The sequence below is a fragment of the Artibeus jamaicensis genome, unplaced genomic scaffold (genome assembly GCF_021234435.1).
Source record: "Artibeus jamaicensis isolate MK-2021 breed Jamaican fruit bat unplaced genomic scaffold, CSHL_Jam_final contig_704, whole genome shotgun sequence".
Taxonomy (NCBI): Eukaryota; Metazoa; Chordata; class Mammalia; order Chiroptera; family Phyllostomidae; genus Artibeus; species Artibeus jamaicensis.
The window spans coordinates 26,583-53,217 of record NW_026521931.1 but is presented as its reverse complement, the minus strand read 5'-3'; the positions used below and the strand labels follow the sequence as shown (position 1 = coordinate 53,217).

Genomic DNA, 26,635 nt, shown 5'->3' with positions numbered 1-26,635 from the left:
AAGGAGAATATGAAAGTTTTTACAGCTCTGAATTAGGGCCGGCCAACTGTCAAGCGAAGCAGAGAATTTCAGCTTCATTGTCTTGTGTAACTAAGCAGGCAGGAACTTGCCCTTACAGAGGGCCCATGCTCTAATTTGAATAAAGGTTACTTACCAGACACATATTAGAGAGTGAAAAGTGTAGTTAATAATTCATAAACATTCTCAGGTTAATGACTTTGCTCTGTATTCCTAGTACAACACACGTCTCATAAAGCCACCCCTGCGCATTCTAATGTTAGGAGATATAACCACAGCAGTACTTGTGTTAGCCCCACCCTCCGAGAGGCAGAAGCCAAGAAGAGATAACGAACTGGAAGAGCCTCAAGACTGTTGTTCGGGTTCGGCCCTTTCGAGGGAGGGAACAAAGGAAGGCAAGGCTCACACTGCAGTGCAGGCCTCAGGAAACGTGGTCAAGGCCAATGGGGAGTCCTCGAGCTAAAGGACAGAAGAGTGCCTTGTCTCCCAGGAATGGGCCACCTTAGCACCCCTGCCACACTTCATCACTGGGCCCCCGGGCAGCTTGGCCTTGGCTCCCAGGATTCCAGAGCCACCAGCTGGGGCCATCTGTCAATTTGCAAACCCACCCGCTGCAGTGGGAGATCTGAGCACACCATTCTCGTGGCCGCCACAGCACTTACTCTGAAAACAGCTGTAGGCACCTGCTCTGGGCCATCGTAAACAGTGACTTAGTCACTCAGTGCTGCATGCCAATAAATGCACACAGGTGGGTTCATCCATCTCTGTTCCTAAATTAGAGTGTGGCTAATCCTTTCCAGGTCCTTGAGGGCCTTCCGGGAAAGAACATATGGGGCACAAAGGCTTAACTCCTAACTAAAAATAAGCGAAGAAGGAGGCCTGTGTTTCTCCATGTTAACCCACAACTGGAAAGTAGATGGGAAGTGACCCCTGCATTTGGCTTAGTGAGAACACCTGAAGGGGTTTTCTTCTATCTGACAAAAGTGGACGGATTTACAATAAAAATCCTGATTTGTGTGTGCCTCTTGCATCAGCTGCACAATCAAACATCATATTATTTATGTACATTTATGAATTATCATGCAGAAAGACCAGTCAGTGCCATGCAAAGGGTGTGCGTTCGTATGCATGGCCGAGGCCAACTCCTACCCAGCCCTGAGGCTGGAAGTGGCGTCATTCCTCCTGAATTCTATCGGGGGAGGTGGATTATTTGGACAGAGCTGGCATTTGGTTAGAAAGGACACTAAGGGTGGAGTAGGGAACTGAGTGTCACTTCCCATGTGACACTTAAGACCCTTCCTCCGGATGGCAGACAACCATCCAGACCCCTCGGGGTGCCCTCAAACCCGGGCCCAAGGCCCCCTCAGAGCCAGCACCCCACGAGTCCTGTTCACGAATTTCAGTCACAAGGAGCTCTCTGTCTTCTCAAATCCAGCCTTTCACTCCAGAATTGCTGCACTGTGACAATGCCACAGCCCTCCGGTGTCACGCCCTCTCTGCCCACAAAGGCCACGTGGATTTTGTCAAAGCAGTTTCAGTGTCACCTTCTCTGTAACGTCTTCTCTGAGAGCTCGATAAAGAAGAGATCATTGCTTCTTCCTTCCCGTTCCCTTGAACATACTTTGCGACCAATGTTGGCATCTACATCAATTGATCTGATACAGTTGTTATATGTCTGCTCTCCTCGCTAGAGTGAGCGCTAACTGCAGCGTGAAGAATGGGTAAGAACTGGTATTGGGAGTAGGGGGTGCAGGGAGCTCTGTGAAGGGGCGCTGCCGCAGGAGAGATGCCGCCGAAGTTTGACAGAAGGCGGGGTGTGGAGATGGGGTAAAAGGACAAGAGGTTTCCCAGAGGTAGACGGTTCAGTAGTAAGAAGGACTGACTGACTACAGAAGGGACCGTGCAGCCCACGGAGGGCTGGGACATGCGACCTCCCGAGAGTGCAGACTGACTCCATGCTACAGCCTTAGGTGTGCTGCTTCGTAGTTGTATCGTAACAGCTACAGTCAAATTTTGGCCACTTTCACTAGCAATGTTATTAACTTCTCCCCAGTGTCACAAACCACTGAAAATTCTCAGAAGTCTAATTATGACGCTCCAATGGCCCAAGTTGTATGTGACCGTTTCTTGCCAGAAACACATATTTTTCTTTCTTCTTAATGATATAAGTAACATGAGTTCAAGAATAAAATGAAAAGGAAAAGTGTACTCTCCATTCACAAACACACTGGAATCACTTACCAGAGATAAATGGTTATCCTGTTCTGAAACCCTTAAAAACATTTCAAGACATTTTCTATGCATTTACAGAGAGAGAGAGAGAGAGAGATGGGTTGTATAAAATCTTTTTCTATATTAATGAAAGCTTACACACACACCACCCCACATGTTTTAAACATTAAACTTGCAAAGATTTCAACATTAGTATTTACAAACATACTTCATTCCTTTTAACCATTGGAAAGTTCCATTGTATGTTTCATCTTAACTTCAAACTATCCATGATAGTGTCTAAATTACTGGTTAGGCAATTTTGAGTTGTCTTCAGCTTAAATAACAGAAAGGAATTTTCTTGCAGTTCTGAAGGCTGGAAGTTCAAGGTCTGAGCTCCCTGAGGCTTCTCTCATTGACTTAGGAAGTCACCTTGCCCCGTCCTCACATGGCTTTTCCTCTGTGTGGGGGCACCTTGGGCATTTCTTCCTTTTATTATAGGTATACTAGGTACACTAGTCATGTTGGATTAGGGACCCACTTCACTGGTCTGAATGGAATCGTCTTTTTAAAAATATTTTATTTTCAGAGAGAGGGGAAGGGAAGGAGAAAGAGAGGGAGAGAAACATCAATGTGTGGTTGCCTCTCACATGGCCCACACTGGGACCTGGCCCAAACCCAGGCATGTGCCCTGACTGGGAATTGAACCATGATCCTTTGGTTCACATCCCAAGCTCAATCCACTGAGCTACACCAGCCAGGGCTGAATCATCTTTTAAAAGGCCTTTCCAAATAGCTACATTCTGAGGTATCAGGGGTTGGGACTTCAACATATGAATTTGAGGGAAGGGAGAACACAATCAGTCCATAATGAGAAGCATTACATGATGCATTAAAATTTGGTTCAGTGGATTCAGTGCCAGCCTGCCAACAGAGGGGTCTCTGGTTTGATTCCCAGGCAGGGCACATGCCTGGGTTTGGGCCAGGCCCCCACTTGGGAGAGAGCGAGAGGCAAACAATCCATCTATCTCTTATTCACTGATGTCTCTCTCCCTCTTTTCCTCCTTCCCCTCTCTCTAAAAGTAAATAAGTAAAATTAAAAAAAAGAGAATCAGCACTTCATTCCTGGTTGCCCCTACTCCCAAAGAAAAAAAAAACAACTGCTCTAAAATACTGAAAGTATTGCATGTTTCGGTAAAGTTCCAAAGAGAAATACAGTAATAGCATATAGCACCCCTTTAGTTTGAGAGAAAAGACTGAAAATGAGTGGGTGAGAACAGCAAAGTGTGCGCTGGAGGCCAGGAGGTGAGGAGGGAGAGTGGACTTGGAAAGGAGTCCCCTGGTGACCTGGAAGGGAACAGCTGTAGACCAGAAGCTGCATTGCCGGGGTCTGGACCTCATTCTTGGCAAAAGAGAGGGTGGACCGGGGGGAGAAATGGCACGGGCTATACGGAGGGGCAAGGAAGGGAGTTTTACCAATACATGTTTTAGCGCAGGAAAGAAGTCAGCAGGAGTTAAAAAATAAGAACACAAAAAGGAGACGGACTAGACAGCAGGATCCTGGAGGAGACGCTGTTTTGTCCAGAGAATGGGCTCCCAGTGTGCTCAGGAGACTGGTCTTGACAAGCCCCCAGACAGAAGAGCAAATGGGAGTGAAGAGTCCACTACTGTCTGTGGAGTAACCGCTGATGTTTTAAACGATGCTGATGAAGAGACAGGCAAGGACCTTTTCTATAAAAATAGGTGCATCTGATAACTTGATAAACAACGCGATTATTCACATGTAATAAAACCACAGGTAGCCCCCAAGGAGACATAGAAAAAAGGGATCGAAAGCTCCCTTCTCCATAGTTACCCTCAAGTCACAGCCCCTCCATACCACTGCCTGCATCCTTTTTCTCCCCCTGAAAACGAAACAAAATAAAGGGGCATCGGAGTAAAAAACAGCGTATCTGCTGTGCAGAGCTGTGCAAAATCAGATTGGCAGCGAACCTCCCAGGGCTCTCCTGCCTTGATTTCCCCCTCTTGGGTGAATTTCAAGCCGCAGCCACGCTATAGTGCCGTGTCGTCTGCTGTAACGTCTGCAGCCAGGCATGGATGTGTCTGTTCGGTGATATAACAGGCAGGTTACCTTCCCAGCAGCAGTGTCACTGGGCATGACGCGTGTATAATCCCAGTCCCAGTTCTCTCCGCTGAGTTCCCTGGACCATCACGAACCGCCCCCAGCACAGGTTGCATGACCAGTTGTGACCACCAGGGGGCAGGCCCTCAATGCTGAAGCTGCGAGGCAGTGGTGACGTTGCAGCTGCGGATCTCGGGCCGCCGATTCCACCCTTGGCCATGAGTTGACGTTCTGGCTGGGGCACCGTTTGCCTCCAATATGGCTAGCTGGAGACTTGGCGTGGGCGTTCCTCACTCAGTGTGAGAGCAACTCTGCAGAATGCCCTCTCGCACTCGGGAACGCTTCCGGGGTGTAGGTGAGTGGGATTGGGCCTGAGCTCGGTAGCCTCGCCCAGGTGCGGTCAGCAGGGGAGGGACCACGGGGCGGTGGCTCCAGGGCGCTTCCCGCCCGGTCCCCGCCCATCCCGCCCTGCCGGCCACCTCTGCTTTAGTGTAGGAGCCGGAGCCAGCACCACGGACCGGAAGATCTGAGCGTGAGTTTTCAATCGGAGCTCCTGGTGGGTGGGCCGAGCCCCCATACACTGTGCGCCCCTGGGTGCCAGACGCATGCCCGAGAACCTTCCCTCAATCGGGATGTCTGCCTCTTCTTACCACCAGGTCTTAATTTCTTTACTTTCGCCGGCCTGACGCTATTACTATGCCTCTCAAAACTCTTTTCTCTCGCCTCTTGAATTTGTTAAGTCAAGAATCTGATCAAGATTCGGTGTGTGCTCACCAATTAGGTTAGAGAGTCGGTGTGAGGATCCTGAGAACATATTGCTCATCTCCTGGTTTTTGTGTTTGTTTTTCCTGTAAAACTCGGGCTGCCCAGAGTAGGGCAAGACCCGCCCTGTCCTCTCAGAGGTAATTAGGATCCTGACCTCAGGAACCTGACCTCTCTCCTGCCTTTCTCACTCCTGAACCCAAAGAATGGGGTTGCACACCAAACGCTCCAGGCTCCAGCTGGGGAATGGCTGTGAATTCAATGTCCTTGGAGCAGTACTGAGAAAGAGGTGGTAGGTTTTTTTTTTTTTAAACGGGGCTGGGAGGAATTTTACAGGAAATACAGGTCAAGCCAACCAGAGATTTCTTGGAGAACCAACACAGCAGGAATAAAAGTCCCCAAAACAGTGGGGAGCCCAGACCCTGGAGGCCTGAACATCCAGAGTGAGGCAATCAGTTTTTGCCTTATGGGCAGCGGATGAAATTGGAGGGTTCTAGGGAGAGATGTGAGGAGGATGGCTCGAGAAAGAAGGACGAGGAACAAATGAGGGGGCTGACTTCCCTGGGAAGCAGCAGAGAGGGAAGAAGGTGGCCAGCGCAGCACAGGGCTGTGGTATCTGTCCAAGTTCAGATTCTTCCCCAGAGCAGACAGAGCCTGGGAGAAGGACTTGAGTACAGGTAGTTTTCTGTAGGAAGCCAGCCCAGAACTCAGAGTGAGGAAGTGGGGACGAGGAAGGAGGGAGAGGCAGTGCAGGGCTCATCACTGAGCTGTTTTCCACTGGGGGCAGCTGGAGCTCAATCCCTCCAAGGACCCTTGAGGACTCCAGGAGGCATCTCAGCCACTGAAGTCAGATGTGGGTGGAGTGGGTGTGGCTCTGTCACCCGGAGACTCTGCTGCACCACCCTAGTCACTTGGGGAAGCTACACGGGCCACAAAGGGACAGACACATTTTCTTGGTGCTCACTGTGTGTACCCAGCCCAGGACAAGGTGTTTTTACATGCATCCTCTTACTCTTTGAAAACAACCTTCTGAGAGGTGTGTGATGTTTTTTACAAATAGGAAAACGGAGGCTTAACTAATTTCTCCAAGAGGAGCTGCTTTGAGGGGATAATGAGCTCAGTTTTAGGAGCAACACATTTGAAAAGAGCACCAGAAAGCACAGACTGATGCCCAGAGGGGCAAACTCCCTGGTTTGACAGAATACATTGGGAGGCATGTCCAGCTCACTCAGTGGAAGCTGTCAAAACAAATGCAGTTTCTGAAAGGTCACCTGACCTTTTTGTGCAGAAAAATGAAATACTAAGTCAGCTCTTGGCACACTGACCTCCCGGGCCCTGTGGGAGGGGACCCTTCCCTCTCCACTCAGGTCCAGCTCCTCCCTGCCCTGCTCTCTCCAGCCACCCTGTCACTTCTCTCTGTGGGACCGCCTTCCCCTGCAACATGTGAGGTCTCAACTCCTGTGTCAGGTTTCAGCTTCAATGTCACTGTCTCATATACATACGCCTTTCCTGTCACCACAGTGGTAACACATCACTATGTTTGATTTCCATCATAACAGTTATTACAATAATTGCTGCATGTTATTGATCTGCTTGCCTCCCTATTTATTTCTGGTCCTTCCCCTTCTAAAATCCTTGATTCATGAAAGGGGGGACCCTGTCTGTTTTGCTCCTCACTGCACCCCCAGTGCTGGTGCACAGTGGGGACCCAAGAAGCGGTGAATGTATCAGTCCTTTGTGTTTTCTCTCACTACTTCACCTGCTCTGACTTGCTGCATCTTTGCTGTCCTCTGCAGTAGCCGACCGACCATGGCAACGACTCCCAGTGCCGCTTTTGAGGCCCTTATGCACGGAGTGACCAGCTGGCATCTCCCCCAAAGCGCCGTCCCATGCGAACTGCTTCTTACTGGAGAGGCCGCCTTCCCAGTGATGGTGAATGGCAAGGGCCAGGTCCTCATTGCGGCGTCCTCCTACGGCCGAGGCCGCCTGGTGGTGGTGGCCCACGAGGGCTACCTGCTGGAGGCTGGCTTGGCCCCGTTTCTTCTCAACGCGGTGGCCTGGCTCCGTCCTTCTTCCGGGGCTCCCATTGGAGTGCACACCTCCCTGGGCCCGCTGGTCAGCATCCTGCAGGGCTCTGGGGTTGCTGCACAGGTTCGGCCAGAACCGGGAGACCCCGTGGGGGTCTACTGCATCAATGCCTACAACGAAACCCTGACTGCAAAGCTGACCCAGTTCATGAAATGTGGGGGAGGCTTGCTCATCGGGGGCCAGGCCTGGTACTGGGCCAGTCAGCACGGTGGTGACAAGGTGCTGTCCTGGTTCCCCGGCAACCGGGTGACCGGTGTGGCTGGAGTGTACTTCACCGACACCCATGGGGACAGCGGCACTTGCAAAGTCTCTAAGAAGGTCCCCAAGATCCCACTCCAGGTCAGGTGAGTAATGCGTCCCTATGGCAAGTCTTCCCCAGTGACCCCCCCGAGACCAGGACTGGCCCTCCGTTCCCTTCACGGCAAAGTCTCCATTACTCCCTGGAGATCAGTGATCACAGTCGGCGACTGTCCCCCACGTGCTCACGGGCGCCCAGGCAGCCGCCCTGCATGGAAAGCCCCGTGCACACAGTGGCGTTGCCTGGCAGGTACACGAGAGCAACCTGTGTCTGTAGGCTGCAGAAATGCATGAACAAATACAGGGATGACCACCCGGCCCAAGCCACATAAGACATGGTGGCCCAGAACACTAGTGCGAGCCCACAGCCAGCCTCCTGTTACGGACGAAACCTCCGGGGCAGCCGTGTCTCGGAGGGAGGCAGCCTCAGCCAAAAGCCGATGGAGCTGACCGACCCCGTCACCTCTGAGGTCTAAGAGCCCCTTATGTGGAGCCCAGCCCCTCGGTTCAGATCCCTGCCTGCCTCACCCTTCTGGGGGTTTCCAGTGAACCTTCCTGCCAACAAATCCTAGTCAGAGGTCCCTGAACTGACCTAGCAGGTTTGCTAACTTCGAATTCCTGCTGCCGGCTCAGGCACTTCTTCAGAGAGTTGCTCTGTCTGCCCCCGGGAGGGGCAGGCTCTGACTACTCCCTCTTCCCACCCCGAAAGGCCAGAGCTGCCTGCACACCTGGTGTGTACACCCGAGGGGTCCCTGCGTCACCTTCCTATGCCAGACCAGGTCCAGAGGCATGTGCCACTTTAATGCCACGACACAGAACAGTCTGTAGAAGCAGTAACCTCAGAGCCACAGCGCCTCACCGTTATACCCCATGCACCCCATAGCATGGCAATATTAGGAGCTGCTCATCTGACGGTAAATACATACTAGTAGCTTAGGCTTGTGCATCTGGTGGAGATGCCACGTCACCTCATTCGCTTCTCGGTGCAGCCCCCTGAGGACCCCCAAACTGCAAGCAGCACAGTTCTGTTTCCATGTTCAAGATCCATACAGGTAGCATCTCCAGGGAAAGACTGTGCCAAACAGGGCTAGGTCCCGGAATCGCCCTCTCCACCAAACCTGACCGAATGAATGCAAACTAAGCAAGCAGCTGACACTGGAGGTGCTGGTGCTGGCGCTGACGTCGCTAAGCACTGGCCAGCGGAGAGGTGGGTGACTGATGTGTGGCCCAGTGTACAGCCTCCCCTGGCACCATCCCACCGCAGGGGCACAACTAAAAGGAAAAACTCGAAACCACCAATCCAGGAATAGGCATCAGTGCCTTCTTGTGGCGTAGGAGAGCAAACAAATTGGGTGAGTGGACCTTTAAGAGGAAACAGCCCTCCAGTGTGACAGCAGCAGTGATTTTAGGACTTGGTGGAGGCAGAAGGGATGCTGGCTTTGCCCACTTCCAAGGACAGTGCGTCCCATGGTTGGGTGGAGGGACCAGTCTCCAGCAAGGACAATGGAGTCCCACTGGTCTCCGCCCTTCCAGTGATAAGAAAGTGGAGAGAAGCTACGTACAGACCTCAATACAGTTTGAGAAGGTGGATGGATGTGTGTATAGAGAGAAACACATCCTGCTGGGGACTCACGACATCACAAAGAACCCGCCCATGCTGTATGGAGACGCACAGAGGGTCTGCCTGCCCCAGCAGTGCGGACTCCGTGCAGTGACCACGCACAGATGCCGTGCTTTTATCACAGAGACACATGGAAAGACAACAGAATCAGCCAAACCGGGAAGAGAAAGGTGACCCAGTGAACAGGAGCAGAAGTCCGAGAATGCTTCAGGAGAGCTACGAAAGAGCTGTCTAGAAAACACGTGATCTAAAACGAGAGCCGGCATGAGTGCCAAGCACCTCAGGTAAAAGCGGTCAGGTTGCCACCATAAGGACTAGACTAGATGAAGCCAGCGTGCAGTCACAGTGGCAGCAGCTCACGTCCCCGTGAGCTTTCTGATTGTTGCCGGCACCGCGACGACAGTCTATTAAGCGGCAGAAAGCCGCCGCCCGTGCCGCCTGCCCCTCAGGTGCGGTTTGGTGTGCTGTTGCCCAGACATCGCCACCTCTCCCTCCCTGTCCTCCCCCATTGCCTTCTCCCGCTCTCCCCGCTCAGAAGGGACATGCTTTTCCTCCTTCAGAAATGCAGTACTATCCACACCTTCATATCTATTTAAAGCCTCTTTTGCACAAAACATACCTGTTGACTGCCATATGCCTGGCTGTGGGCTTCATGCTAAGACTTGGTCACGGATGGGAGATTTCTGGTGTGTGGACGACACAGACTGTCCATCAAACAAACCCTGGATTTGATTCCTGACTCGCTAAGAAACATGTTGCTTCACTTTTCATTGGTAAAGCAACAATAATACTTTTCAGGTTTACTATAATGATTGAAAGAGAGAATCCCTATGTATAAATGCCGTGCATATATTAAACCTCCTTAAATAATAGCTACTTCTAGTACGTCATTATCCAGACCTAAATAGTGTAAGTAGGTATTAGACAAGACTTAAGTATTGGTAAGTAGAGATGAGATCATTAACATCGCTCTTGCCTGTTGAGAACTGCCTGACCTCCCCGTCCTGCTCTGGCTGCGGTTCCACCCGGCTCGATTCCACACGGGCCTCCTTTCCGAGCCACGCTCTCTTCCTGATGCCTCTGCACTGGGTTCTGCATCCCGGTCTGGTCCTTTCCCCGATAGCTACCTGGCTGACTAGCTCAACTTCTACAACTCGTGGCTCCATGGCGTGTCCTAGGCAGCCCATCTCCATCAGCTTGTTTAAAATTTCAGAGCTGTGCCAGGCACCGTCTTCAGCCTTTAATACAGAATGACTTGTTGGATACCAGCAACACTGAGCGGAGGCTGAGGCAAACTCGGAAGAGGCAGTGCGGCACAGAGGGCACATCTCGCCCTGCTACGTGCTGACTTTGCGTACTTGCCCCCCCCCCCCCGGAAGCCCTTGCTGTCTGCAGCTGCCTCACTGTCTGGGGGGCACAGTGTCTCCCCACCGGGCACAGAACTGGGGGCTGTTGGAACCAGACACACAAGATGCAGTCCTACCCCTGAGGAACTTTCCGATTTGGCAGCGGCACTTTTAAAAGCTAAGTCCGAGAGTGCTAGGAAACTTCCAGGCGAGTTTTACGTATTGCCTACACCTAAGGTGTTTGATGAGGGTTGATTTTCAGAATGATGACTATTGGCTTCGAGGGCTGGATACAAGTACACAAACGGGTCGTAAACAACAGAAATGTATCATCCCCTCGTCAGAAGCCAGAACTCTGAGACCGAGGCATTGGCAGGGTTGGTGCCTTGTGACGGCCACGAGGGTGGACCTGCCCTGGGCCTTTGCCGGCTGCTGGGGTGTGCGAGCCACCTCTGGTCTTCCTTGGCTTGTCGCCTTCTTGGCCTGATCCGCCTTGTTGCTCACTGGTGTTCTCCCTGCGGGCTTTTTGGGCCCAAATTTCCCCTTCGACGAGGACACCAGTCACTGGACTAGGGGCCCGCCCTGCTGTGGTCTGACCTTACCCTCACTTAGCCAGTCACCTCTGCAGTGGCCCTGTTTCCAAATTCGGTCACATTTGGAGGTCCTAGGGGGGTGAGGACATTTTGATAAATATGCTTTAAATTCTTTTGTGTCTGGTTTTATATTTTTATTGGTTTTTGCTTTGTTTGGTTTTGGTGTCTGTTTTGCAAAATCTGGCTAATTTAGTACACAATATCTCAGAATGTGATTTTTAAAAATTTGTTCACTAAGCTTTTTGATTATTTAATTATTATCTTAATTAGCACATGGTATGCTCTCTAGGGTTAACCATAACTTACTTAACCAGCCTTCTGTTGTTTGACATTTAGAGAATCTACTAATTGGCTTTTTAAGAGCAAAAAGAAAGACAGACAGATCCTGGAATACAAAACCTTACCCACATTCATTACATTTCGGACATTTCTCAATAAACGGTAGTAAATACTTCATCCGACTTAAATGAGACTTTTTTTAAAAGAGTGGGTATTCGTACAAATCTTCAAGCACAATATTCAACAGTTTACTTATAATGTGGTCCTAGACCGAGCTGGCAGGAGGCAAGGGCAGTTTCATGTCTGTCTATAGCCTCCTTTACAGGAAATTAGCCCTGAGATAATGGGTCGGTAGGACCACTCTCTCTAGGAATAACAGACCATTTCTTTCAGTTTAATTCATTCATATGTTTTGCTTTTTGAAAAGATAGGAAATTCAAGCCAGACTAGTCCACACTCAGTTGACCCACATGGGGAGGATTCATCTGGAGAATGTGAGTTTGGAGATGTGCCGATAAGGCCTCCACCACCCTCTCCAGTTTTCCATCAAGTGTCTGACAGGGTGGCTCGTAGGAAGTCCCATAGTTCTGTGTGTTACTAAGAAAGAGTGAACAGTGCCGATTAAACAGTGATATGCCTTAGATGTGAAAAAGGGGAACGGTGTTACCTACTGAAATCCTGAATGTCATCAGCAAAAATGAGGAGACTGGAGTGAACTATGTAGTCTCTGTCCCTACACAGTTTCCTGTCTTTGGTGAGCTCATTTCAGTGGCCCATTGATTGACTGTGTCCCCTTTGTCCCCCATGTCACTTTCCAGGTGTGGGGAGGACCTCAGGCAGGACCAGCGCCAGCTCCTGGAAGGGATCTCGGAGCTGGACATCAAGACGGGAGGAATCCCCTCGCAGCTGCTGGTGCACGGGGCGCTGGCCTTCCCCCTGGGGTTGGATGCCTCACTCGGCTGCTTCCTGGCCGCCGCCCGCTATGGCCGGGGCCGGGTGGTCCTGGCTGCCCATGAGGGCATGCTCTGTGCTCCCCAGATGGGGCCCTTTTTGCTCAATGCTGTGCGCTGGCTGGCCAGAGGCCAGACGGGCAAGGTCGGCGTGGACGTGAGTCTAAAAACCCTGTGTGCCCTGCTGTCGGGGCACGGCCTGGAATGCAGTCTGGAGCCCCGGCTGGTGGACGGCTTGGCCGTCCACTGCTGTAAGGCTTACAGTGACACGCAGGCGAAGCAGCTGCAGGAGTTCGTGGCTGAGGGCGGCGGCTTGCTGATCGGGGGCCAGGCCTGGTGGTGGGCTTCCCAGAACCCAGGCCGCTCTGTGTTGGCTGGTTTCCCTGGTAACGTCATCCTCAACTGCTTTGGCCTTAGCATCCTACCTCACACTCTCAACCCAGGCTGTTTCCCCGTGCCCACCCCCCAGATGCTGAGCTACCACTTCCGCAAAGCGCTGTCAGAATTCCAGGCTGTTCTGAACCAGAGGAATGGGAACTTGGAAAAGAACTGGCTGGCAAAACTGGGAGCCGATGGGGCCGCCTTCCTGCAGATCCCTGCAGGGGACGTCCCTGCATACATGTCCATGCACCGACTCATACGGAAGATGCTGCAATTGTCTGGCCTCCCTGCTGTCAGCCGGCAAAACCCTGTGGCCAGTGATTCCCATGAGGCCACCGTGCTCTGTCTGGCCACCGAACTGGCCCGCTCCGGGACTGACTGCTCCAAACTGGTGCAGGGGCTGGGAACTGGGACCTGCCCCTCCAGCCTGGACCCCTCAGAACACCCCATCACGGTGCACATCGATGGGAACAACCCAGGTAGGGAGCAAGGGGAGCTCGCTGGGAGCTTTGCAGGTCAGGGGAAGGTGGGGTTAGCAGGTGCTGCAACCCAGGAGGGCAGCTGCATTGCTTATCAGCTACTGTCAGGAAGACAGGCTAGGCTCTGCTTGGGGTTTAGGAGGGATGAGAACAAGAAGCATGGCTGAGTTAAGGTCGGCAGGGCAGGGGCTGCACCTGAGGGAGGGGCTGTGAGGCTCCAGGTGGGGTGAGAACTCAGCCCCTCCCGTGTCTCTGCTCAGACAGCAGCGAGTCCTGGGTGAGCACTGGGCTCTACGTCCTAAATGGACACAACGCAGAAGTCTCGCTGCCTGAAGCCATGGCCTGTTCCGGCCTGAAGGTAAGGCCAGAGCACCTCTGTCCGCATCCCAAAGCCTTGGGGCTGCCTCACTACCACCGGCTCCTGGCAGTGCTCTGGGGGACAGGAAGGGAGCAGCCCACCCTTTTCACAGGTGACACAGCTAAATCTCAGGGGGCCTCAGGCGGTGGGGATGGCACCGTGACATCAGGTCCAGCGCTCGAACCTAAGCCTGGGACTTCCCCGAGTGGTGGAAGAGACAGCATGTGTGAAGCGCAGGCCGGTGCTCATCCACAGCCCCACCCGCTTCTCACAGCACACTGGCCCTGAGGGGTTTTTACCTCTTCCCCAGGCACCTGGGGGGTGTGCCTAATCCAGTCACCCATAAAAATAGTGCCTCCGTTCGGAGGGTCACTTCCTCCCTCAGTGAGGGTCTCTTTTGTACCCAGCTCCTTCTTGGGGCTCAGGTGCACTAAACCTAAGGAGAGGAAGTGCAGGGCTCCAAACAAAGGGGGACTCAATCCACCAGACCAGGAGGGCAGCCCTGGGCAGAGGAGGAAGGCAGACTCAGCCCCTCCCCCGCCGGGGCAGCTCCCTCTGCCTGTGGTCAGGCCTCCTGCCTGTGCATGTGGGGCAGACGGGGCCTCTCGGGCTCATCCCCAGCAACTCACTCAGTACTCAGGCTGAGGACCCAGTAGCAGAGCCTCGGGTGCTGCCTGGTAGGAAGGCACACAGGACCTCGGTGAGCAGCAAACTCAGGAGCCTATTCTACTCCCTGGAAAAGTGCTTCCATGCACCTTTCAGGCCACAGGACGTTTGGAGTGTGAAGAGGCCATAGGTTTCCACGTGTAGCTCAGAGAACAGGGAAGCTAGAGTTTGTCCTTTCTTTAATTTATGTTTTATTTTTCTACCATGATTTACATATAGTACTGTTTTGTATGAGTTTCAGGTGTACAGCACAATGGCCGGACAGTCGCATACTTTATACATGGTACTCTCCCCCACCGTTCAAGTGCCCACCTGGCACCCTGCACGGTCATTGCAATATCGCTGCACCTGGCACCATACACTGTCATTGCAATATCATAGACTGTGTCCCCTGTGCTGTGCTTTTTACATCCTCGCGGCTGCTTTGTCACCGTCAGTGTCACCCAGTCTCCCCAGTGGCAACCATCAGTCTGTATCTGTGAGTCTGTTTCAATTTTGCGCATTTATTTTGTTCTTTAGATTGCACACAAAGGTGAAATCCCGTGGTATTTGTTGTACTCTGACTCATTTCCCTTCATTTCCTTCTTTCACTCTTGTTTTTCTTGATCTGGTTTTGGAGGATTGCATGTTTCTAAGAATTCATCCATTTCTCCGGATTGTCCAATTTGTTGGCGTGTAGCTGTTCATAACATTTCCTTACAGTCGTTTGTGGTGTCAGTTGTTGCTTCTCCCCCATTTCTGATTTTATTTATTTGGGGCCTCTTTTATTTTTTCTTGATGAGTCTGGTTAACGGTTTAGCAATCTTGTTTATCTTTTCGAAGAACTAGCTCTTGGTTTCATGGATCTTTTGTATTATTTTTATTTAGATTCCATTTCATTTATTTCAGATATTTATTCATTTATTTCTGATCTTTATCATCTTCTTCCTTTGGCTCACTTTGGGGTTTGTTGATTTTTTTCTAGTTCCTTTAGGTGTAAGGTTAGATTGTCTGAGATTTTTCTTACTTCTTGAGAGAGGCCTGTATTCCCATGAACTTCCCTCTTGGGGCTGCTTTTGCTGTGTCCCATAGATTTTGGTGGTTGTGTTTTCGTGTTCCTTTGTCTCAATGTATCTTTTAATTTTTTTCCCCCGATGTCACTGTTAACCCACTCATTGTTTAGTATCATGGCCTTGTGTTTTTCAGTTTATTTCTTATAACTGGTTTCTAGTTTTATACCATTGTGGTGAGAGAAGATGGCTGATATGATTTCAGTCTTCTTAACTTTATTGAGACTTGTTTTGTGTCCTAATGTGTGGTCTATCCTAGTGAATGTTCCACTGCTTTGGGGTGAAATCCTCTGAAAATATCACTATAATCCACCTGGTCTTTTCAGGCTGCCATTTCCTTGTTGGTTTCCTGTCTGGAGAATCTACCCATTGAAGTCAATGGGGTGTTAAGGTCCCTCACTATGATGGTATTCCTGTTAACCTCTCCCTTTATGTCCATCAAGATTCGCTTTATGTATTTAGGGGCTCCTATGTTGGGTGCATGAGTGTTTACAAGGGTTATATCCTCTTGCAGGATTAGTCCCTTTATCATTATGTAATGTCCCTTTTTTGTCTGTTATTAGAGCCTTTGTTTTAAAGTATATTCTGTGGTAACTTTTTTATGATTTCCATTTGCATGAAAAATCTTTTTTTATCCCTTCACTTGCCATCTGTGTCTGTCATTTGATCTGAAGTAGATTCTTGTAGACAAGACTCATATATATATGGGTCTTGTTTTCTTATCTATTAAGCCACCCTGTGTCTTTTGATTGGAAAATTTAATCCATTTACATTTGAGGTGATTACTGATAAGTACATTTCTATTGATATTTTATTCTTTGCAATGATGTTCCTCTTTTTCTTTCTTCTTCTTAAAGAAGTCCCTGTGACATTTCTTATAATGCTGATTTGGTGGTAATGACCTCCTTTACCTTTTTCTTGTCTGAGAAGCCCTTTATTTCTCCTTCAATTTAAAGGAATAGCCTCACTAGGTACAGCAGTCTTGGCTGTAGGTCCTTGCTCTTCACCAATTGAATATTTTATGCCAATCCATTCAGGCCTGAAATGTTGCTGTACAGAAATCAGCTGACAGTCTTATGAGAGCTCCCTTGTAGCTAACTGTCTCTCTTGCTGCTTTCAAGATTTTCTCTCTGCTCTTAAATTTTGCCATTTTAATGATGATTTAAGCGGCCTCAGTGTAGGCCGCTTTGTGTTCATTTTGTTTGGAACTCTGTGCTTCCTGGACTTGTCTGCTTCTTCTTTCACCATGTCGGAGAAGTTTTCAGTCATTCTCCTTCTCTTTTCTCCTTCTACCCCCATGACGTGAATGCTATAACCCCTGATGCTGTACCAGAGTTCCATTAAACTATCCCGATTGTTTTTAATTCTTGTTTTCCTTTTCATGCTCTGATTGGGTGTTTTCTGCTACCTTGTCTTCCAAATTGCTGACTCAACCTTCTGCTTCATGTAGTCTGTTGTTGAGTCCTTCTAGTGTATTCTTCATTTCAGATATTGTATTCTTCAATTCTGATTCTTTTATCATTTTTATGTCCTTTCTTATGGTTACTATTTCTTTGTTAAAGTTCTAAGTTCTGTAAACATCCTTATCATCATTGTTCTAAAGTCTGTATCTGGTACATTGCTTGCCTTCATTTCATTTAGTTGTTTATTTTTTCCCCTGGGGATTTTTCTTGTTCTATTGTTTGGGCATGTTTCTTTATCTCCCCACTTTGGCTGCTTCTCTGTATTTATGTCTGTGTATTAGGCAGATCTTCTATGTCTCCTAGTCTTAGTGGGGTAGCCTTATGTAGTCGGTGTCCTGTGGGGCTCAGTGGCACAGTCCCCCTGAACATTTGAATGGGTGCCCCAGGAGTGTCTCTTGTGTGGGTCATGACAGCCCTCCTACTGTAGCTGAGTCTTGACTGCTGTTGGCCTGTCCTTGAGTGAGGTTGACTCTCAGCCTGGCTGAATGTGAAGATTGACCCCGATCACAGTGTAAGGGCTGCTATGTAGGGCTAAGCCCATGAAGCAGAATTCACCACAACAGGGTCTGGTACCTACTGATATTTCCCATGGGGCATGCCACTTGGAGCTTACATGGTCACATTCAGAGGTATGTGAGCTTGGGAGCCTCTTGGGGGGGCTCCAGTACAGCAGTACAGGTCAGTGTCAGACACCATCTGTGACCAGCCCTGGATACCTGTTAGCAGGTAAAAAGTCACCTGTAGTTTGTGGCTGCCTCTGCTGGGCCTGGATGTGCATGGGAAAGGCCAAGCTACATGCCAAAGCATCTTCCCACTACTACCAAGCCTGAGGCATCTCAGAAAAAGGCCCAAGGCACTCTGAGATCCACCTCTGCCAGCTGGCTTCCTGTGTGGCTCAGTCACAGAAAGTGCCTCTGGTGGTACAACTGCGAGTTGTGTAAGGTAGGTTCTCAGTGAGTCACCAGGAATGGGCGAGTAGTCTTCACCAGGATGATACAGATTCAAACTGGGCACTAGTGCTGGGTCTGAGGGAACACCAAGGCCGGCCACCACTTCTGCAGCCTGTGGACCTTTATGGTGGGTCAGGGTTTCAGGGAGTTGTCAAGGTCAGGCCAGTGGAATTCATCAGGCTAAACGGCTGTGTGGAGGGAGGGTCTTCAGAGGAACCGTGGTGCCAGTTAGGGCCCCCAGGGAAAAATGGCTCTCATCCTAGAGCCACACAGCTCAGTCTCTCCGGGGGCCTCCCCGACAGGCCCTGCGTCCGCCCAGACTTCCTCGCGGGCCTTCCATAAGAACTGCACCTCAGGCCCAGGGTGGCTGCAGCTGCCTGATTCCTCCACAGGGCGTGAGCTTGGCAGAATCTCTGGGAGGTGGGAGGATGGGGCTGGTACATTTCCTCAGGCTGACGTCACTCGGAGGGGTGTGCTAAGCCCAGGAGAGATGGTATCTGTGGGTGACATGGAACGCAGCACAGGGTCTTTGGCAACTGTCCCTGCAGCCATCTCTCCAAAGGCACACAACCCAATCTCTGCCTGCATGATTCCAGTCTACAGTGAGCTGCGGTCCCTCCTGCGGGACCCAGCGGGTGCAAACAAGAGTGTCTGCACCAGCCATTTAAGAGGGCCCCTGGGCATCTAGCAGTCTCCTGTCCCTCCCTGGTGGACGGAACCCCGTGTGATTTTCACAGCCAGATGTTACATGGGCTCCTCTTCCCAGCACTATGGTCTGGGCCGGGGAGCCTGGCGTGGGGCTGAAGCTGCACATTCTTCAGGGGGTGAGGTATGCTTCGCAACTGAGATATCCTCTAGGGTTCCCAACCACTGCAGGTGCTTGCAGGGTCAGCTCTTTTCCCTTCTCCACCCTCCACACCAGTCTCAATGTGAGTTCTTGTGTAAATCCTTGTTCATAAGATTTCTGTCCTCTAGTCTTGAGTTGTTCATTCAGGCTGACTGTTCGATAAGTTAGATATAATTCTGATTTGGTCCTGAGAGGAGGTGAGTGCCACTTCCATCTAGTCGGCCAACATCTTGGAACTCTTAGAGTTTTTCTAATACCCTTCATCCACACAGTGCCACGCACAACCCCCCACACACAGGGACTTAGCTCCTCCCACACACGGTGGAATCACCCCCCAGGTACAGATTGGCTGCCACACCGATGACTTGACCCGGGCCAGCAAGCTGTCTCGAGCCCCTGTGGTGACTCACCAGTGCTGTATGGACACAACCAAACAGTCGGTCTCTTGCCTCTGGGGTGGCCTTCTCTATGTCATCATGCCCAAAGGCAGTGAACTGGGACCCATGTCTGTCACCGTTAAGAGGGCTGTGCCTGCCCCATACTACAAGCTGGGTAAGTGGACTGAATGTTGAGGGAAGTGGGGACACTGAGGATGCTGCCATACAGTTAGGGGCTGGTTGCTAAGGAGGAGAGGGAGACGGACAGGTGGACAGAAGGAGGGAGGACCGTTTGAGGTTGAAGTGGAGGAAGGAGAAACTGAACACCCTGCGTCTGCAGACACGTCAGGGCAGAACCGAAGGAAGGGTCTGGAGGCCTGTCCCTCCCTTCATGGCACAGAGACCCAGGTGATAATAGTGCGTTACTTCAGCATCCTCCTCCTGGAGGTCAAGTTGTGTTTTTCAGCTCAAGAGAAGTTGGGGAAGCGGATGACAGACCCAAGATATTTACTCCCAGGTAAGACATCCCTGGAGGAGTGGAGGAGCTGCATCCAGAAAAGCCCAGCTCCCTGGGGGGAGCTGGCAACAGACAACATCATCCTGACGGTGCCGACCGCCGACCTGCGGGCCCTGGAGGACCCCGAGCCCGTGCTCCGCCTCTGGGACGAGATGATGCGGGCTATAGCCAGGCTGGCGGCCCAGCCTTTCCCGTTCCGCCGCCCCGAGAGGGTTGTTGCTGACGTGCAGATCTCGGCTGGTGGGTGCTCTGGGGAAGGGCTCCTAGTCGGGGGACACCCTTCATTCTGTTGCCTTTGTTTAATGTCCAGGATGGGGAAGGCATAATTTTACCAACAAAGGTAAAAAGACAGGGCATACAGGGGCCTTAACGGGATGCGGAGATGTGCACGTGTCAGAAGGCAAATCGTTCGCCTCTGCAAGGGGAGGTTTCAGAGGGCTGCTGGGACAGTCTCAGAAAGACGTGGCACCAGGAGCTCGCAGATGACAGAGAGGGGCTGTTTCAAGGAGAGATGGAAAGAGAAGTATTTCCTTCAAGCACAAGTGAGAGTTGGCAATCAAAAGAGGGAGTAAAGAGGTTTAAGTACCGAGTGATTTAGAGGAAAGAAGGGAATCGAAAGAAAAAAAAATAAGGACATCTGGGTCCAATGTGGGAAAACCGTCTCTGGACCCCAGTTTGCTGCTCTTTGAAAAGGGACAAGATTCTCACTGTTAAATCGTGTGCACGCCGACACCAGTGGTTTCCACAAGACAGAGGACACTGTTCTAGCCTCGAGGACCCTAAATGCAGACTCAGGACGTCACAGGGAACACACCCGCAAAGGCAGCGCTGCGCTGTGGCGAGAATGCCTGTGCAGAGTGCACCCATACTCTTCAGGGCCAGTGTGGCGGGGTGGGGGGGTGCCACTGCGGCGCGAGAGGCTGGGAGGGGCGAGGACTCCAGCCTCTGGCCACGTCGGGAAAGCCGAGCACAGGAGTGCGGTTGCTGGCTGCAACCAGGGCGGTGTGGAACAGTTACCCGGTGCAGAGGAATGCAGGGAGATTGGTTTGGGTGCCCCCTGCCGCCCCATCACTCATCTCTTCCTCTTGGGGCCGCAGGCTGGATGCACTCTGGGTACCCCATCATGTGCCACCTGGAGTCGGTGCAGGAGCTCATCAGCGAGACCCACATGCGGGGCAGTGGTCTGTGGGGACCCATCCACGAGCTGGGCCACAACCAGCAGCGGCACGGGTGGGAGTTCCCGCCACACACCACCGAGGCCACCTGCAACCTCTGGTCAGTCTATGTGCACGAGACGGTCCTGGGCATCCCCAGAGCTCGGGCCCACCCTGCTCTGAGCCCTCCACAGCGAGAGAAGAGGATCAGAGAGCACCTGGCGAAGGGAGCCCCCCTGTGTAACTGGAACGTATGGACAGCTCTGGAAACCTATCTACAGGTACCGAGCTGAAACTCAGGAAGGTGGGGCCGTCAGAACCCTCCGTTCTGTATCATCCTTCACCACCGCCACCACCACCAGCAGCCAGGGCTCACAAAATGCCCTGGACACAGAAGCCTGGGTGTAGGGAGGTGCTTCTCAGGTTATACATTTCTGGATGGAGGTGGTAACACCTGACCCACTCGCCTCCTGTGATTTTGTGATCATAAGTAAAGAGGAAATGAAAAGGGTTATGAGAAAAGTAAGTGGAGAGAAATACAGCCCGTGGGTACTTCGGTCAAGAGCAGAAGTTCTGAGTGAGGCATCCCTGAGACTGACTCACAGCTCTTCCACTCACTGGTTTTGGTCCACTCACGTGGTCCCCTAATAAGTGGCCAAGAGGTGGAATGAGCCGACAGCTGTCCTTATGTGCAGGGCTCTGTGGGAGCAGGGGACAAAGAACGGGAGGGGGGCCACTGAGCAAGGAAGGGGCAGTCACCACCACGAACGAAACATTCTCACGAGCAAGCTCACTGCCATTACTTTCGGAAACCTGACGCCTCACGCCGCCCCCTCGTTCTCTTCCCAGCTCCAGGAGGCCTTCGGGTGGGAGCCGTTCACCCAGCTCTTTGCCGAGTACCAGACCCTCTCCGGCGTCCCCGAAGACAACACTGGCAAGATGAATCTGTGGGTGAAGAAGTTCTCTGAAAAAGTGCAGAAGAATCTGGCTCCGTTCTTCGAGGCCTGGGGCTGGCCGGTGCAGAAGGAAGTGGCTGCCGGCCTGGCCTGTCTGCCTGGGTGGGAGGCAGACCCCATGCGGGGCCACGCCCGTCCACACTGAGCAGTAAACGTGCGGAGGCAGCAGCTCCACACCCACGGCTGCCTCGGGTACTCGAGCCTGGGTCCCACTTCCTCACTGTCTTCGGGAAGCGGTGAAGGTCACAGACGCGATGAATCAGACTTTCTCAGGAAAACCCCCGGTGCTCCTTGGCAGTTTCCCTGCAGATCCAGAAGCGCCCTCTCCAGGACCTGGCTCCCCCTGGCCTGCTCCTCTGAGGGGGACTCTACTCCCTGGCGGAGCAGACCGGCTCCTCGGAGAGAGCTGACCTGGGGGACGACTTGGAGCTTCTGAGTCCCATCCGCACCTCTCTCAGTTCTAGGATGATTTCCTTTTACTTCACTAGTGCCTTTTGCCAGGTGCCTGTCACATGAGAGGCGCTCAGGAAATATTTGTGAGTTGAACGGACAGTAGTGAGACCTCCTACGTGATGAGCAGGGGCTGTGGCCCAGGGTTGGGTGAGGTGACTTCTGTGAGTTACGAAACCTTTGCTAGGGCCTCTGACTCCGACACTGATTCCCATCTCGTGGATGCGCAAACGCACCCTGAGGGATACTGAATAACTTCTGCAGTCACAAACCTAGTGAGAGGAAGAATCGGGCTTGGCTGAAGCCCGTAGCTTATCCTCCACAAATGACTTACAGTTTAAACAAAAATTCAGCTAGAAAACGAAGAAAGGAAGTTCGGCAAAGTTCTACTTATGCCACATTCACTGTTGAATTTTTATTAAACATTGAATGTAACCTCCAAAAAGGTATCAGAATCGAGTTCCATCTTTGTCTCCATGTGCCATTAGTCTTTGGGAAGAGAAGGGATTTGAACCCAGGCAGTTGTACTTCAGAGCTGCTGTCTTTGACCATGACATCAGGGAGGGTGCAGGGATGGATAATGATGAGTAGAACAGGCCGTCATAGAGACGAAGACAAAATGGGACTTTTCCCCACTTTCTGTGGGGGAAGCTGGAGCCCTTCTCTCTCTCACAGAGACTGACGTGGCTTTGCCGCTGGTTTCTACATTTGCATTCGCCATAACTGTGCGCCCTCCCGACTACTTTTGAATGCATGAACACGAATCTATCATTTCTGAGATGTACTAAGTCTAGAGAAATTATTCTGAGAAAGGTATTTATTACCAACAGACAGACAGCATGGATGGAAATGGAGGGTATTATGCTAAGTAAAGTAAGCTAGTCGATGAAAGACAAACACCATATGATCTCACCTATAACAGGAACCTCATGAACAAAGCCAAACTCGTGAGCACAGTAGAACCAGAGGCACGGAGACAAGGAACAGACTGAAGGTGACCAGAGGGGAGGCGGGAGGGGAGTGAGGGTGGAAAGAAGGGGGACGGAGTAGGGAAGGAACGTGTATGGATGACTCACGGACATGGACAACAGGGTGGGACTGGCTGGGAGTGGGGGCGTAGACTGGGCGGAGGAAGGCAAGGGGAGAAAAACTGGGGCAACTGTAATAGAACAATAACAGATACAAACTTGTGGGGAAAAAAACCACAATGGAATAGACACTGCACCCAGCTGGTCTAGCTGTGGAACTGGTTCTCACAGCTCCCTTGGACTCCACTTTCGCCCTGTCTCTCCCTGTACAGGATACTGGTTTGGGGAGTTTTAGGGTGGTTTTTTTTTTTTGTCCTTTATGTTTGTGCTACATTAGCTTCCCATCAGCTACATTATTACTTTGGAAAAAGACCCGCCAGTTCCCCTTTGCTGTCACCACCATCTGCACACAGTCCACAGGGTTTGGAAGGCGGGGCACAGGGTCTGGTGGGACTCATCTGATCCTCTCTACCTTCTGACCTTCACTGCTCCAAACAGCTGCAAGTTGCCCCAGCCAGGCTGATGAAGGGCACGCAGCTGCTCCCCCCACAGGACATTCTGGGAAGCACACTCTCTCTCCACAGCTGGAGGACCAGGGGAAACTGTGGCCAGGCTGCCAGGTGCTGCCACTCAGTGAGCCTAAGTGCAGGAAACCTGGGGTCATAACTCAGCCTTCCCACATGCTTGAAAGGTGTGCAATAAAGGAAAATGTAAAGGTGCAATTGTGTTGGAGATAGGTTTAAAAAGTAGGTAAAAATTCCTTTAAAGGGTTTAAATAGCCTATTAGGGAGAGTGGGACCAGGAGTGGGGAAGGTGAAGAGGGAAGAGGTTTGGCCAAAGTACTGCTGTTCTTCTTTTGAGCTCTGCCCTGGTATTTCAGCATTTTACTGTTACTCTGTGTGTTGTCTGCCATGTCCTACCAGGACCGTTTTCCAACAAAGTAAGTTTCACTGCCTTCACATCTTCCACCCAGGGACCAGTGAACAGCTCTTCCCCGACTGGGTCCCCGAGTGTTTTCCCAGACCCGTCCCGGCCACTCTCTGCTTGGCTCCCCCTCCTCCAGCCGGAGGAGGGCACATGGGACACAGACCCTAACGGCCCCCCCTCCCCGTGCTCACACCCAAAGGCCTCTCTGTGCCCCTGGAGCCCTCCCTGTCCCCATCCAAACTTCCCTCCACATCACAGGAGAGAACCGCCTGGGGTGGGGCTTCCTCCCTGGTGAAACCACCAATAGCAACGACAGCGGACCTGAACACACGTCCTTTTCTATAATTACAGCCTCAGGTGTGCAGAACCATAGCAGGTAACTTCTACATATCACGGGAAATCAGAGCACGTTTTTCCCACATTAAGTATTCAGTGACTGATTCAAGCTGACCTTACACTGGAAAGGTCTGAACTCTTTTTAAATGCAAAACACTTGATTCATTAGCTAAATCTCAGTAACATGGTCAGCACTGTTGAGTGCTGCAGGAAATAAAATCAAGTCGTGTCCAGTGGGGTGGGGACACCACATGCAGGTGCCACTGGGGCCCCACAGGAAGATTCCCAATCCAAGGGCCAGGAGGGGGCGCTGTCCAGCCCTTGCCCCTCTCCCTGGCAGGGCTGCAAGTCAGGCCTTTCACAGCTTACACACAGATGCCCCATGGCCCAGGGCGGCAGTGCCGGAGGAGATGGTACCCCTCAGCATAAAGTGGAATTCATGCACCAGTCTTTTGAAGGCTTTCTTCTCGTTCTTTAGGTCCCAAGCTAAGGCCATTTGCTCTGTCCTGCCCCCAGGCCTCACATTCCCATGAGAGTCCCTAACACACCCATGCTCTCATTCCTAATGGTGACTCAGCGTCTCCTTCCCAACTACATGCACACTTCGGGGGACAGGAGCCAGGTCCGTCTGATTGACCGCTGGCTGCGTGGCCCCACCGCCACCCACCGCTGTGGCTGTGGGTGTTTGCTGAGCTCACAGACACCCACTGAGACTGTACAACACGGGCAGAGACTAGCTGAGGGCCACCAACTGCTGTGCCCGTTTGCCGCCTTTCAAAGGCCTCTGCTACTCATCCCTGCTCAGGATAATGCTTCATTGTTCCAGCAACTCCAGGGTGATTGTAACCTAGTTTTGTCATCTGAACACGGGCCACCTGAGTGAGGTACATTTTCTATCACTCTCTTTCCCCATTTCTGGGGAGCGAGCTCCGAGAACACCACAAGCTGTTTGCAGGAGCTTCTTCTGCACTTTTGGGAAACAATCAACTATTTAACCAAACTTTCAGGCCCTGAGATTCCTTGGGGCCTGTTTATCCTGTATCTCCATGACGATTTCCCTCCTCCAATAATTAGCAGTTCCAGCCAAAGTTGACTCTCACAGAGACACTTTCCCTTCCAATCAACATTTTAATGCCTCTAATTAAGACACCTTAATTTACCATCTAAAGTACCTTCGGCCTCCTCGGCTGTCCTCACCAGAAACCTGCGCTCTCTGAGCCTTGCTGAGATAAGTGTCCTCTGTGCTCCCTGGTGACAGGTGTGACTTCTGCTGTACGTCTGCACCGCGCCCACACACAGTCCCAGAGACCCCAACGTGACCACAGTCACACTGAAGTTAGTGCTTGTGTACTGTTCTCGTCCCCCACTGGGCTGCACGTTTCACCGAGGCAGGGCTGACGTCTGCACGTCTCAGAGCTTTACCTCCAACTCGTGTCCTAGTGCCTGGCCTGACACAAGATTTCCAGAGGTGTTTGCCTACTCCACAAAGATACACAAGACTCAGTACGGATTCCCCAACTCCCATCCCCACTGAATATCCCATACAGGCCTGTGATAATTACTGAAATTCAACTCCTCCCATCAATCTAGAAGGAAGTTTCAGTGTGACTTTAACATGTCCTCCATTTCCCCTGCCTTGAAATTGGCTACAGGAAAACATCGGTCATATCTGTGGTCCCACTGGATGGAAGGGAACTTTCCTGGGGTCTCCCCCCACCCCTTTGATACAGTAAAGAATCAGGGCATAGGAGGATGTTTTCAGCAAACACTTTTGAGGGGACAGTGATGGAAACTTTCAAAGGCTATAATCAGATTGAGTTACATTTTTTAGGCCTTGACTTGTTAGGGGCTCTGTCTTCCCTTCTTCCCGCACCTGTGCCTGTTCTCACCTTACTTGAACTTCAGCCAGCATCAGTGTGTGAGGGGCTTTTCTTTCCTCTCGAGGATCACTTCCCCCGCCCCTACTATACACCTCATTATATTCCAGACCAAGGGCATTCCCTTAAAGAGGATAGTCTCCAAATCTCTTTACAACATCAACCAAAATAGCTCGAGTCCTTCCCCATCTGTCCTCCAGATGGCGCGCTACACACAGACCCCTCACTCTTCACCCCACAATAAGTTACTACAAAGACTTGCTCTTTTCTAAAACTCTCACAGGGCTGGGCATCCAGAAGGCAGACTCCCCTTAAGAGACCCAGGGAGATGGGGTCCCATGGTGAAAGGAGGCCAAGAACCTGCCCCGTGCAAAGAGCTCACAGACCAGCAGTGGCCACAGGAACTGTCCAGTTCCAGGGGAAGTGCAGGGCGGAACAGCTAAATCCCAGGAATGCAAAATGCAACTCTAATGAATCAGTATCTTCACTAAGTGCACCGATTAGGTTCCAAAAGAGAAATTTTATGGCCGCGC

At 51.5% G+C, this 26,635-nt stretch overlaps 1 protein-coding gene across 2 annotated transcripts; it reads left to right on the top strand.

Moving 5' to 3' along the window:
• The first annotated feature begins 4,546 nt into the window (after positions 1–4,546).
• On the top strand, positions 4,547–22,377 carry LOC119062756 (TRPM8 channel-associated factor 2-like). Of its 2 annotated transcripts, none has more exons than XM_037163824.2 (8): positions 4,547–4,706; positions 6,910–7,545; positions 12,156–13,147; positions 13,408–13,505; positions 18,819–19,032; positions 19,375–19,614; positions 20,472–20,809; positions 21,378–22,377. In XM_037163824.2, the coding sequence occupies exons 2-8, from the start codon at positions 6,923–6,925 to the stop codon at positions 21,627–21,629; spliced, it is 2,757 nt and encodes a 918-aa protein (XP_037019719.2). In that variant the 5' UTR covers positions 4,547–4,706; positions 6,910–6,922; the 3' UTR covers positions 21,630–22,377. The 2 variants fall into 2 exon arrangements, with proteins under 2 accessions (XP_037019719.2, XP_037019718.2); XM_037163823.2 differs by lacking the exon at positions 4,547–4,706 and adding an exon at positions 4,755–4,883.
• Positions 22,378–26,635: the final 4,258 nt, after the last annotated feature.

What these genes read in the sequence shown, in the direction of transcription:
- LOC119062756 (XM_037163824.2), top strand. Translation starts at nt 6,923, where the DNA reads ATGGCAACGACTCCCAGTGCCGCTTTTGAGGCCCTTATGCACGGAGTG. An exon ending in TGGCCTGTTCCGGCCTGAAG is followed by an intron (nt 13,506 to 18,818) that starts GTAAGGCCAGAG and finishes ATCACCCCCCAG; the next exon opens with GTACAGATTGGCTGCCACAC. An exon ending in TGACGTGCAGATCTCGGCTG is followed by an intron (nt 19,615 to 20,471) that starts GTGGGTGCTCTG and finishes TTGGGGCCGCAG; the next exon opens with GCTGGATGCACTCTGGGTAC.